The sequence below is a fragment of the Leptonychotes weddellii genome, chromosome X (assembly GCF_054177405.1).
Source record: "Leptonychotes weddellii isolate Sample4059 chromosome X, ASM5417740v2, whole genome shotgun sequence".
In the NCBI taxonomy this organism is placed as follows: Eukaryota; Metazoa; Chordata; class Mammalia; order Carnivora; family Phocidae; genus Leptonychotes; species Leptonychotes weddellii.
The window spans coordinates 96,736,705-96,750,997 of NC_138385.1; the positions used below are offsets into that span (position 1 = coordinate 96,736,705).

General features: G+C 37.5%; 2 protein-coding genes across 3 annotated transcripts in view; one reads left to right on the forward strand and one right to left on the reverse strand.

Annotated features, from left to right (window-relative positions):
* MOSPD2 (motile sperm domain containing 2) overlaps positions 1-392 on the reverse strand; it is a 58,787-nt gene extending 58,395 nt beyond the window's left edge. For both annotated transcript variants that reach the window (XM_081809148.1, XM_081809147.1), the window contains exons 1-2: positions 242-392; positions 16-85 (exon numbers count right to left, since the gene is read on the reverse strand). In XM_081809148.1, coding sequence (XP_081665274.1) covers positions 16-85; positions 242-250 — 79 coding nt within the window. In that variant the 5' untranslated portion in view covers positions 251-392. The remainder of the gene's footprint in view (positions 1-15; positions 86-241) is intronic.
* A 151-nt stretch (positions 393-543) lies between these two features.
* On the forward strand, positions 544-14,208 carry FANCB (FA complementation group B). The gene is made up of 4 exons (XM_081809149.1): positions 544-825; positions 9,260-9,421; positions 12,870-13,022; positions 13,750-14,208. Exons 2-4 carry the CDS (start codon positions 9,341-9,343, stop codon positions 13,906-13,908), a joined length of 393 nt encoding a protein of 130 aa, XP_081665275.1. The 5' UTR covers positions 544-825; positions 9,260-9,340; the 3' UTR covers positions 13,909-14,208.
* Positions 14,209-14,293: the final 85 nt, after the last annotated feature.

The window sequence follows — 14,293 nt, forward strand, 5'->3', positions numbered from 1 at the left end:
GAACGCGGTACCCACCTGTCACATATTCGGTTTCGAATCTCCGTCGGGTCTCAGAGATGAGCTTGGCTTTATTCTGGGCGTGATGCTGAAAGGGAGACACGAAGGGACGCTTAGACACCACGCGCACCACCCCGCTTCCCTTCAGCCCAGCCCACCTGCACCTGGGCGCACAGCCCCCTGGCTTCAGAGGAAGCTTCCGGGTCTGGGGGGAGGGCCGGCAGCGGTGTGGTCGCCTCCTCACCTCGGCCATGGTCGCGGTCGTGGACGTGATTTCGATCGCGGTGGCCACCTTCCGACCCGTCCGAATATCTCATCACTGGCCAGGCGGGCCAGGAGGTAGAGAAGGGCGGGAGGTGGAGACGGTCGCGTGACACCGGGAGGCGGGCGGAAGTGTCGCCGCGTTGTCCAATCCAATGTGGCCGCCTGGGTCTGGAGGCGGAACCAGGTCCCAGCGTGGCTTTCCATTAGCTTCTCGTTTGGGCTCCGCTCCCCCGACGTCCCCTGCACTGCGGACCCGCCTCCGCCTACCGCCGGATCACGGGAGCTTCCCGCGCCGAGCTCCGCCCGAGCAAGCTCCGCCTGCCCTTCGCTTTCACATTCCCTGGAGGCCCCGCCCCCTCAGCCTCCCTTGGTAACCGTCTCCTAGCAGGCTCGGCAGGCTCGGCAGGCTCGGCGGGCTCCGCCTCCTCTGCTTTCGACGCAGCCTCCGGCCCAGATCTCCCAGGATGCAGCGCGCGGGCGGGAGGTTTGGAGCGCAGGGACGTTGCGCCCGCGTACGGAGTCGGGAACCTGGCGGCTATAGGACGCAGGGCCTCGCGCGGTGAGGTAGGGCCGGCCAGTCGTCCCTTACCTGGTCTTCGCGGGGCTGGGCGGCAGAGCTGGGTTGGCTCCCTTCTTTGCGGAATAAGGGGATGGAAGCGAGTCTGCCGCGGCCTATGTTCATCATTCTTTGGAATGATGACTAGATTTTAAGTGCTTTGCTGTATAGGATTATTTCGCTTGGAACTTTCTTCACCCCCGCCTCATCTTTCCGACTTGGAGTGTGAGAAACAATAATCAATAATCAAGGATTATATATTTGAAATCCTTAAACTAAAGCAGTTATATAAAGTTGAAAGATGTAAAACATCTTATAGTTTATTAATTAGGGTAGTTCTCAACCTGGGGCAATTTTGTCTCGCAGCGGACATCTGACAGTGTCTGGAGATGTTTTTGGTTGTTTTTGGTTGTCACAACTGGGTTGGGGCCTACTACTGGCATCTAGTGGGTATTGCTAAATAGCCTGCAACGCACAGGGAGGCCCCTATGACAGTTATCCAGTGCAAAATGACATTAAGTGCCAAACTTCAGAAAGAGTTAGGTTTGTAAGGCACTGGAATAATTTTATGGTTGTTGGCTAAAATATTGAAAGGAAATCGTTTTGCATTCAATAATACTGGTTTTAAAAACTGAAAGATACTGAAAACTACAAAGAAATTGCAGGAAGTCCCCATATTTCCACCATCCACAGTCAACTATGATAGACACTTTAGCATCTTTGGTGGAGACTTTTTTTTAATATGCTACAAATTTTTATGGGGAAAAATGGACATATTGTTTAAAAATAATTGAATGCATTGTTAAAAAATAACATTGCAGCTATAGCTAACGTCTTCCTGTGGCTCCACTCCCCTACCTGATATCTATCTCCTTCTCCAGAATAAACAGTCATTGGAATTTGGCATGAATCTTTACAGAATCTTTGCTCTTTAAATTTTGGACAAGGCTGCCTGGATTTGAATCCTGGCTCTGTCACTTCCTAATTTTAGGCCTTTCAGAAGATTCTTAACCTCCATGCCTCAGTTTCCCCATCTGTAGAATGGGATAATATTGCCTATAGCATAAGAATGTAGTGAGGAAAAATGAGTCCAAAGTGCTTAGAATAGTACCTGGCACAGAGAAGCACTCAGGGAATGTAGCCTTTGTAGGTAAACAGAAAATATGTAATGTTGTTTTATGTGTTTTGATTTAGATAAATAATGTACCGCAGAATACATTTTTCTGCAGCTTAATTTTTTTCATTTGATTTTTGAAATTTAGCCATGGTGGTATACATAGATCTAATTCATTTTTTTAACTGTAGTATGATATTCCATCTGTATTTATTCATTCCTCTATTGATGGTCATTGAAGTTTTTTACTTTTTTAATATTACAAACAACACAGTGAACATTCTAGAGCAATGTCTTTGTACATTATTATGTAGGATTGTTTCTCTGGGTTCATATCTAGAAATGAAATTGCTGGATATATGCATTTCAGATGACTGCCAAATTGCCTTCCAAAGTCACCTCTCCCTTTAATTAAGAACTCATGATTATCTCCTAATTGATGGCTCTGCCTCCATTCTCACCTCACCCCCATCTTCAACACTGTCACCAGGATCTTTATAATTCAGAAGTACAGTCCTGTGATTTCTATTTTTGAAATCTTTCAGTGGTGTATCATTGCTTAGAGAAAGTTAGAAGTCCTTAGGGTGACATAGAAAACCTTTAACTTAGTCTTTCCTAATTCTCTTAGTGGATCACCATTCCCCCATGTTCACCTACATTTCAGATACACTAAGTGTTGTTGGAAAAGGGAAAATAGAGCTTGATTCTGGGTAGGCTCCAACAAATGATGTCCAGTTATATAGGTAGAAAAACGTTTTTAACAGCAGACCTATTCTGTAGCCAAGTTAATTTACTTAGGTAAATAATGTCCTATATGTTGTGAAAAGTACATCTATCCGTATTCTTATAAAATTATGTTTAATATTCTTAGGTGAAATTTTTAGTTGGGTATCTTAATTCTACCTTTTTTCCAAAGATACTTTCTATTGCTCACTCTTGATATAGTTTCTTAGAGACATTTTTAGATTTTATCTGCAGATAATATGGTGCTCTTCCTCAACCAGATATATGGTGAGCTTCCTCAACCAGACAGGTAGTTTATTTGAAGAGTTCTGAAATTTATGACACCCAGAAGAATTTATTAACATTTAAAAGGAACATTGTTTATTTAATAGGAGGCTGGTAGGGAAGAGTGGATGAGGGTGATAATTTATTGCCAACCTACTATATTTCTGTGAGCATGTATTATTTCCCTAGTATATTCATTTTATGTACAAAATATATACATTCAACTATGATATATGGTAATACAGAACAGGAAAAACCAAAATTCATATATAGCATTTTATAAATAATCTGGTTCCAACCCTCTCCCCACCCCATTAGCTGCAATAGGAGGTAAAACTTAACCGGTTTGAGTTACCTGTTTTTGTTTTGTTTTGTTTTGTTTCTGTCGTAAGAGTGTAAGCCACTACGGTGTAAGCCACTGTTGTAAGGATAAGTAAAAAGTCAGATGACCAATAGGCTGGAATAGTAAGTCTGGTGCCCTGATAATCAGGGTTTGATTAATCAGGGCTTGTTTATATTGGTCTTAGAACCTCTAAATTGATCTTAGTTTCAGTTGTTTCCATATTTTTATCTAAAAAAAGAAAATTACCATTTATTCCATAGGCTTAAAGGTTTGTTTTATGAACATATGCTAAGAACTCTTACTCTTAAAACAGATATTGAATCAGTATAAAATAAAAGGTACACAGGTATGCAAATTCAATAAGCCTTGAGATTATAGAAAGTTTGAGGAAAAAAATTTGTCTTCATAAGTAATAATGACTTCTAATTTTTAACACCGAAGGTGATCAGTTTTAAATAACCTGTATTTAAAATGTGCATGGTTTTGCAGTAGTATTTAAAAATAAAGACCTTTCATATAACAGTCTCTAAATCCATGAGAATAAGTTTGCTTTTTGCCTAGAGCTCATGCTAAAAGCATGTTGGGTTAGGATTATAACAAGGCTTTGAATGCCATGATAAACTTTATAGCAATGGTTTGCAATCTTTTGTCTCTGTGTCATTCATGTGTTCAATTCACAGTGTTTAGCATCTATCTTTCCAGGAAGTAAGTCTAGGTTCATACATCTATTGAGAAGGGGGAGAGGGTACATGCAAGGTTTTTGAGGTAGGGGACAGTTACCAGATCAAGTTTATGTTTTAGAACCATAACTGAGGTAGCATAAATAAATTGGTAAGTTGCAGGGGAGAGAGCCTAGAGTAAGGAAGATCAATTTAAGAAACTTTTTCATCAACCTAAGTGAGAGTTGAGAGCCTGAACTACTGTAGTGGCAGTTGGAACAGAGTTGGAAGATAGTGGTTTCTAAGTTAAGGAAGTTGCTGGTAGCATTAAAAGAAGAGAATGTAAGGGGTCTGATTTTCTTAAGTCATAACTTTATCAAGGTACAATAATACATAGAGTTTAGTAAAGGGGGATATTCTGCTGACCTTTCAGCAATCAGATTCTCCTTCTGTCATATTCAGATATTGGTGAACCAGAGCATTGCGTTGATTAAACATTAGTTGTGACATTTAATACTAAAATAACAAATGTTATTACGTTTGATGGAGTCACTGAGTTCCCCAAGTCTGTTCTCGTTTTGCAGAATTCTTTTTTCTTTCTTTTGTTCAGCTTGATTACTTTCCTTTACTCTTCCTTCTAGGTCACTAATTCGTTCCTCTGCTTCTTCCAGCCTGCTGTTCATTCTGTCAAGTGTGTTTCTCATTTCGTTTATTGAGCCCTTTATCTCTGCTATGTTATTATCTCTGTATTAAGGGTCTCACTCATTTCTTCCAAAATCCTTTTCTGTATAGAAGTTACTTTTGGTTGTTTCTAGTACTTAAGAAATCTGAAAAAACTTTTCATGTAAATAGGTAGTAAAAGACACTTTCTTATATCTTTACCTCAGATTCTATCATTTTTTTAAAGATTTTTATTTATTTATTAGCGACAGAAAGCATGAGCAGGGGGAGGGGCAGAGGGAGAAGCAGGCTGCCCGCTGAGCAGGGAGCCCAATGCTATGCAGGGCTCAATCCCAGGACTTCTGGGATCATGACCTGAGCTGAAGGCAGACGCTTAACTGACTGAGCCGCCCAGGTGCCCCAGATTATATAATTTTAATGCTAAAAGAACAATGTATCATTTAATGCTGAAAAAGGAAACTTCTTTTAGAAATCTAAGAGATCGGACATATCTGTGGGAAACTTTAAATAAATTATTATTCATACATTTTGTTGTAATACAATATTTATTTCCTTTAAACTAAAAGATAGTTTCATAAGTAAAAGCCACACCTTTGATTTACCTGCTTATCTTCTTTACTAATAAAGCTGAAACTACTTTATGATACTTACTGTCCCAGATCTTTGCATTAATTGCCTAACAACAAACCAATAAGCCAGTGACTTCTGCTAGTTTGTATTATGATACAGTTTTTCCAGTTACTTCAAGTAATAGGTTTCATGAACTTCTCAAAAACAATATCATCAACTTAAACAAATTACCAGAGAGGAATGTATTTATCTGTTACTGTATAACAAATTATTCCCAAATTTAGCAGCTTAAAACAACAAACATTATCTCAAAATTACTGAGGATCAAGAATTTGGGAGCAGTTGAGCTTGGTTCTTCTGACTGAGGATCTCTCCAGGGGGCTGACTGGAGCTGGAAGATCTGATCCCAAGAAGGCCTACTCACATGGCTGTTGGTAAAAGGCCCCAATCTCTTGCTGACCATTGGCAGGAAGCCATAGTTCCTTGCTGAATGCACATCTCCATGGGGCTGCCTGAGTGTCTTAATAATATGGCAGGTGGCTTTCCTCATTGCAGGTGATCCAAGGAGCAGGTCAACAAGCCACAATGTTCTATGACCCAGTCTCGGAAGTCTCACGTTGTCCCTTCTGCCATATTCTATTGGCTAGAAGTGAATCATAATGACCAGCCCTCACCCAAGGAGAGGAGAATTAAGTGCCACTTCTTGATGGAAGGAATTTCAAAGAATTTGTGAACATCGTTTAAAACTATAACAAATGATGTATTTGGAAATTAGACAATAAGCCACGGTATCTCCAATTTGAAAGTAGATGCTGACTAATCAAGTCTGCATTTTAATAGAATTGCCTCTAAATTAAAGTCATTTCTACAAAATGCTACATTAAGTTAAATCTGTAGATGGTTCAGTGATCCTTTTTTCTAATTGGACTCTTGGTAGATTTTTTTTTTTTTTCTTGGTAGATTTTTATAATAAAAGAACAAAACCTAAGCCTTTGCAGTTTGTTTCTCATTCAGCAGAGGAAAACATTATTACTTAATTGCAAATGACCTAGTTTTCTGAAATAGTTGAATTTTCTGGTGTAAATGATCCACAAGTATGAGAAAAGAAAGAGTATGAGTTAGAGTTATTTATAGTGGAGAGGGACCTTTCAGCATTCACAATGTTAAGTATACAACTGTTCTGATGTTTCAAAAGTTAGGTACTATATAAACCAGAGTGGCCATGGTGATGATGATAATGACAATGGTAGCAGCTAAGCTTTATCAAGCACTTTCTATGTGTCAGGTTCTATTTTAAGTGGGTTATATTTGTTAATTTCAATACTTATGGGGTAGTACTTCACCCCATTATATGTGGATATGTGGCATAGAGGGATTAAGTAACTTGCCCAAAGTCATACCTCTAGTAAGAGGCAGACCAGGCCCACCATTCACACAGTTCTTTAGGCTCTCCGGCCATGTGCAGTTCATAGCATATGCTGAGCTTTCTACAACTGTTAAAGGAGTGACTCTGCATATATAGCCACTGAGTAGAGATCAACATCTTTCTCTTATATGTGTGTTCACTGTAAGGGGTGTTCCCTTGTAATTTCGTTTTTTTGCTGTTAGATTTGGCCTGTGTTCTTTTTTAAACTTTATTTTTACCATTGAAGTATAATTGACATGTATGTTTCAGGTGTACAGCATATTGATTCAATAATTCTATACATTATTCAGTGCTCACCATAAGCATAGTCACCATATAATGTTATTATAAATTATTGACTACATTCCTTAGGCTGTACTTTTCATGTCCATGACTTATTTATAAGTGGAAATATGTACCTCTTAATCCCCCTCATCTGTTTTGCCCGTTTCCCCACTGAGCTCTACTCTGGCAGTTTGTGCTATGTATTTAAGTGTCTGTTTTTTTGTTTGTTTATTTTGTTTTTTAGATTCCATGTGTTAGTTGGATCCTATAACATTTATCTTTCTCTGTCTGACTTATTTCACTTCATAAAATATCCTGTAGGTCCCAGGTGTCCATCAGTAGATGAATGGATAAAGAAGATGTGTGTGTGTGTGTGTGTGTGTGTGTGAGAAATGGAATATTACTCAGCCATACAAAAGAACGAAATCTTGCCATTTGTGATGCCATGGGTGTTCCTTTGTTCTTCATTCTACTTTACTAATTCTCTCAGGTTGCCTTGCTTATAACCAGTGTTCAGAGTAAGGGGATGCATGCCAGGACAGTGTGGTAGTTAAAAGTGTAGGCTTAGAAGTCAGAGGGCCCCTCTTCCAAATCTAGTGCCATTGCCGATTATTGTTGTAACCTTGGAAAATTTTCTGACCTCAGTTAAAATAATAATAAGTTTTCTCAGTTGAAAGATGTGATAATAAGAATACTTACTTTAAAAGAATAGTTGTAAGCATTAAATGAAATTATGTATTGTACCTGGCATATAAGCCTGAATAATTGATAGCTATTATTTAATTCTTGTGTTCATTATAATATTACTAATCTTCTAGTTTTTTCTACTTGGAATAGGAATAGTGACTTTCTTAAGGTCCTAAAGCTGCACTGTTTTTGCAAAGTAAGATTTAATATTATATTTCTGTTACTTCTATGGAGATATTTTTAAACATGGCATAGAATCTCCTGTTTTTCTTTCTGGGCTTTTATTTTGGCCATAGAGTCTGTATGAGCTCCTGTTTCAGGAAAGCAGGACCCCAAGTGCCTGGGTTGTTGTAGCACTCAATATGAGTCACTGACTACTTAATTGTCATTGTTGAGGGTGTAAGGCTGAGAGGAAAAAACCAGGTTTGAGTCAACAGGGTAGAAAATGGGGGAGGGGGAAGAAAATAGGAAAACCAGATTAGGTTGGTAGGTTTGAAAGAGAGACATAAGTGGAACCCTTAAGAAATCCCCTGAACCAGAAAGAACATCTTCAGGCACTTTCAATGGACCACCCATAGCTTTTAATAGATGCTGTTAACACATTTAGTTATCTTTTGTGATGTGGTTATTTGCATTGTTTGCAAACTATTTTTTAACTGTACAGAAATGATACTTGGGATGTGGTTTTTTGATAAGTGTAACATTGTTAAGATAGCATAAAAAGCTTAAAAATGTTCATAAAACTTATAGTTATCTATGTGATAATTCTCTGGCAGAAATGTGTTTTCTTTTCAACTGCCTACTTGATGGTAGTTTTCCTCATTACATTTTTAGGTTTAAAAGCATCAGCTGGAATCAATTTGCATTCGAAAATTGGACTGACACAAAGACTTGATATTGTGGAATGACTAGCAAACAAGCAATGTCATCTAATGAACAAGAAATGCTCTTGTGTTATAATGGGGAAGTCCTTATTTTTCGATTGTCTAAGGGAGATTTTACAGGTAAAGGGCCTGCAAAAATACCCGTGTTACATGTCAGAAGAATGGTATTTGACAGAAGAACAAGAGCATTTGTTCAGAAGTCCACTGGATTCTTTATGCTAAAGGAAGAAAGCTCTCATTTAAAAATTATGTGTTGCATCTGTGTGTCAGATTTCAGAACTGGAATTAATCTCCCTTGTATTATGATACAGTGCAATAAAAAGAATAACATCTTCAGATATTTTCTTCTATTTCTTCACAGTACCAATAAATTTGAAAAGTGTTTGAGCTTTAGACTAAGCCATGAGTTGAAGGATGGTATAAGGGTCTTGAATGGCCCTTCAGTTTTATGGAGACATGTCAAAACATTCTACTGTATCTCTTCTCAAACTGGCAAAGTTGTTACTGTGTCTTTTAATTTTTCCTCTGTTGAGTGGGCAGGGGAGATTGAAAATCTAGGTATGGTTTTATTAGGACCAAAGACATCTTTTTTATATGAAGAAGGATGCACTCAAAAACTTTCAAAATCAGATTATGCAATTTGGGATACCAAATTTTGTGTATACTCCCTTGAAAATGAAGAACTAATAAGTGAGGCTTACATTATCCCTCCTGCTTATAGCAGTGTAGTAACTTATGTGCATGTCTGTGCAATGGAGATTGTCAACGATCAGTTAAGAATGTCTCTGATTGCCCTTACTCGAAAGAATCAGCTGATTTCATTTCAAAATGGGATTCCTAAAAGTGTGTGCCAGCTTCCATTTGGAGATCCTTGTGCAGTTCAACTTATGGATTCAGACAGAGGAGACCTTTTCGTCATATCCTTTAGGTCCAGTGATGCTTGTGCCGTTTGGAAAAAAAACTTTCAGGTATAGTACTTATTCTTATAATCATTCAATTGGTGTAGCCTTAGACCTTTTAAGCATTTATGTTTCAGAGAGTGTGTCCTGGAGTCTTTTTTTTTTAAAAAAGATTTTATTTATTTATTTGGGGGAGAGAGAGAGCAAGAGAAAGCACAAGTGAGGTGGGGGTGTGGGGAGGGAGAAGCAGAATCCCTGCTGAGCAGAGACGTGGGATTGAGCCCTGGGTTGGGCTCCACACTGGGCACGGAGCCTGCTTAAAAGATTCTCTCTCCTCTCCCACTGCTGCTCCCCCTGCGTGTACTTGCTCTCTCTAAAAAAGATAAATTTAAATTTTTGGAAGAAAATAATTTGAAAGTACCCTATTTTATTTTGAAAGCAATCTTTAAAAAGCATATTGTACTTTTATTTGAAGGTTATTTGGAAGGTAACATTTTCTGTCTTTCTCTACTCTCTTTGCCTTTCCAGAAATGGTAGCAGGGAAACATCTAGTATAAACTATAATCCTTACTGGGGTCAGGATAATGGGAAGAGCACCTGGGTTTGAATCCCAGCTGAGCCACTTACTAGTCTTACCTTAAGGAATGTGTTTAATTTTTGTGAACTCGTTTTCTATCTTTATGAAATTGGGATCATCCTGCCTCTGAGAAGAGAGAATTAAAGAAAATGACATTGTAAAGTGTCTTGCACAGTGCTTGGCACACAGGAGAAGCTCAGTAAGTAGCTATTATGTTATACAAGGGCTAGGACTGTCATCACTGACTTGCACCTACCTGAGGTCCCTTATTCACCTGGATAAGGAAAAACAGTCCCCTTGTGCGTCATTAATTCAGTGTAATATAGTCCTCACACACTTTAAGTGGGTCCCCTGCTTGGATGCTGTAGAGCTCTGCCACTAACATGTTACCCAAAGAGGGATACCATGCCACTCTCTGTAAGTGAGCCTGTAAACAGTTGGTTGGCTTTCCTGCCTTGAAATTGTGTTCTAGGTTTCTTTCTCTACAATGGACTGTCATCCTTTGCACAAGTTACTGACCTAAGTCCCTACTGACACATCTCTTAAGCTACTTCTTTAGGGATTCTGTACGTCTAAGCTGTTTTCAAATGCCCTGTATCGAAAGCTCTGGAATTACACCCTGATATCCATAAATTCAGTGCTCATTAATTGCTTTGGTAACCTTGCTACTCTGAGAATTTTGCAGCTCTTGGCTTTACCTTGGTGTTACATTTATATTCACCTACTTAAAAATATATATATATCTTAGGGTAAAATATGCAATGACTTTAAAAACAGGAATAAAGGCTAAGAATCTACAAATAAAGGGGGAGGAGAGATAACCATGTCAGAAAACCTGGCTTAAGGGAAGTGATTGCATTTGAGGAATTATACTTAGTTTAGTAGTTAGGACAAAAAAAGCAAATATAGCAGGTTTTACAACTGAATGGAACATACTACCAAGGGGAAATTTTTTTTTTCCTGACATTGAGTTCTGAGAGGAATTTACTGTTTGTGGTATTATGTAAGAGGTTTTGAATAATAAAGTGAATATATTATTGAATAATAAAATGGTGTCTTTGATAGCAGTTTTGCTCCAAATTGGGAAAAAAACAATAGACACAATCTTCCTTTGGGTTGGCTATGGATTCATCCAACCATCCTTTTACTACCTCATTCTATAAAGGAATTAAGGCAGCTTAAAAGACAAGTAAAGTACAAACAAGCATAAATTAGAATAAATACTGAAAATCAAGGTTAGCATGTTCTCAGATCAGTCCTTCATAAAAGCCCCAGGTATAATGTTTAATCCAGTGATAGAACTTGAAACAGAGCTGAGTCTAGACAAATGCCTGATTAACTTTTCTCTTAGGCTTTCTCTCTCGAGTAGAAATTGTCTCTGTAAGTTTTGACAAGAATCTGTGTAGCAGGTAAAACTGAATCATTGTCAGGTATACCTAAAACAGATATTGGTATGTTGTAGATAGAAGTTAGTATGTTCTAGAGGTGTGCTCTCTAATATGGTAGCCTCTGGCCACGTGTAATTATTCAACATTTGGAATGTGGCTCGTTTGAATTGGAATGTGCTATAAATGTCACATACACACCAGATTTTAAAGGCTTAGTAAAAATGATAGGAAAATATCTAGTTAATAATTTTATTGATAATATTGAATTGAAATGATACTATTTTGGATATAGCAGATCAAATTAAATATAAGATTAAATATATATGCCTTGCATTGTTGCTCTCCTATATTTGGACAGCACTATTCTAGAGCTGTAGATTGTAAATGTGTGTGTGCATACATGAGTGCATAGCTCTATTGTGTTTGCATGTCGAACACATTCTTTTTTTAAAAATATTTATTAGAGTGCACACGTGAGTGGGGGGAGGGGTAGAGGGAAAGAAATCTCAAGCAGACTCCCCACTGAGCACGGAGCTGATGCCAGTCTCCATCTCATGACGCTGAAATCATGACGTGAGCCGAAATTAGGAGTTGGATGCTCAACCAACTGAGCCACCCAGGTGCCCCTGTTGAGCACATTCGTACTATTAATGTCTTCACATAGTTCATTGTACTCCATGATACTCATGGTGGGGGTGTGGTGGGAGGAAGGGAGGATATGGGTATACAAATAAGCTTTCTCCCTGCATAAGTGAAAAATCCTGGCTTTGGAAATTAACCTTATATGGGAAAGATTGATATTTGGTTATATAGATTGAAGTCTTACTTACAGTCTTGCTCTAATACATGCCACCCTCTATCATCTAGGTGATGTATCTCTGCTAGTGCTAGGATTCTGAGCAGGACTTTTAGCTTTTCTGTCTGAGGGAGAAGGGATAGCTATCCCCATGGTATTAGTTTTCCAGGGGACCAGGCTGGAGGCTTTCAGCTTCATGGACCTTTACGAAGTTGTCTTCTGTTTTAAACTTGGGGTCCCGTGTTCTGGTATAAACTGATCAGATCATTCCAGTGGGCTAGGACGGTTCTAGGTACATCACTAGTAGGATCCCTCCCCACTCTGTGTCCCTAATAATGGCTATGTTCTCTTCCACCAAAGTTTAGTGTATTAAGTTCATCTTGACTCTTAAAAGTTATTCTGCTTCGAGAACTTTTGAGTGTTTACCACTACTTTCTAGTTACCTAGAGTTTCCAAAATAATCATGAGAAGTTTAGAATTTATAAATCATAATAAGATTTTAATATAGAAATGAGGAATGTGACAGACACTGGACAAACATTTGATAAAATATTAAATTTAAGTATCTTGCTATTTGTAAAATTGTTGTAACTCCTTATGTTGTCTGATCCCCCAATATCTTTAGTTTTTAGTGTTTACCATTTTCGTTACTTGTTTATAAGATTGAAGAGGACACATTACACCTACATGCAACAAAAGGATTTAGTTTATTTCACATCTGATTTTTTTTTTTCTTTTCCATTCTCTTTCTTTCAGGTTGCTGCCAAGTGGGAAAAAATTAGCTCAGTACTGATAGATGACTTTATAGGAACTGGAAGTGAACAAGTACTGCTAGTTTTTCAGGAGTCCTTGAATTCAGATTGCCTGAGTTCATTTACAATAACAGATCTTGGCTACATAAACTATTCAGTAAGTTCTGTATACTTTTTATATATTTAAGAACCATTTTAGAAAGGTGAAGCGCTTTAAAGCTTTTGACCCACTGTTTCAATGTTTGTAATTTCATACTTACAGTAAACGTTTGAACTTTAAAAATACGTAGAATGCATTTTTGAAATTATACATTGACTCTCCTTTCAATAAATGTTATACAAATGGACTATGCTTTTGATATAAATTTGGAATATAGTGATAGTAACACTGTAAATTAACTTTATTGTTGCTTCTGAAAGTCACATTTTATACCAGTAAACATGATAACATTGGATTAATTAAGGAGTAAAATAAAATGAACCTGCTTTATTAAAAGAAGTAACAGTTCAAAATATGTTAAGAGCTTGGGCAGAAGGGAAATAATACCCCTGAAGTTTCAGATCTGTATAAAATATCTGAGTCTGTGTTTTTCCTTAATAAAATGAAGATAATTCTTATTTTCCCTAGTTGTGGGATTTTATAAAAATCTAGTAAGCTGATATTTTTGAAGCAGTATAGAAATGTTAGGTCGGTGGTGATAGTAATAGTAATTTTTTCTGGTTACAAGAAGTGATGGGGACATACATATTTTTTGTCTCTTATCTAATAGTGTGTAACATGGAAAACTGCCCTTTGGATAAACTTTAATTGTATTTTGTTAATCTTATAAATTTTCAATTTATTTCAAAATTTCAGTTTTAGTGTATTTTTTTTTATTTCTTAGAGTGAAACATTTGGGGAAACATTGGATTGCAGTGAAGATGACTTATTTGAAGACAAAGAACAGAATCGTTATTTGATGGTTCCACCCCTGGAAAGAGGATTGAAAGTTAGTGGCTATGTTTGCTATTTGTTTTGCTTTTTTGGGTTAGTGCTGTTCTAAATGATGGAAAGAACATTGAAAGAAAGGATCTTAATGCGTAAACAACTCAGTGGGAAAAAATGGTATTTCAAAGGATCTTTGCCTTTTTAATACTTCTATAAAAACTATTATGACATTACTTATAAATGTATTATCTAAAAATGATACTTTTTTGTGGTACGACTGTAAATTTAATAAGACTTGCAAGATAAAATACATGAAGCTCACTTTTGAGAACACATTTTTTTCTGGTCTTAAGGATCAGTATATCGCAGTATCTCTTTTAAAGGAGCATCAAATATGATGACTCATAACATGTTCCAAACATGAACAGTTTGCCTTCAAATTTTCCATACAAAGCTCTCTGAAAAAGAATTTTTGGTTTTTTCCAAGTGTATGAAGGTAA

What these genes read in the sequence shown, in the direction of transcription:
- FANCB (XM_081809149.1), top strand. Translation starts at nt 9,341, where the DNA reads ATGGATTCAGACAGAGGAGACCTTTTCGTCATATCCTTTAGGTCCAGT. An exon ending in TTTGGAAAAAAAACTTTCAG is followed by an intron (nt 9,422 to 12,869) that starts GTATAGTACTTA and finishes TCTTTCTTTCAG; the next exon opens with GTTGCTGCCAAGTGGGAAAA. An exon ending in TTGGCTACATAAACTATTCA is followed by an intron (nt 13,023 to 13,749) that starts GTAAGTTCTGTA and finishes TTTATTTCTTAG; the next exon opens with AGTGAAACATTTGGGGAAAC.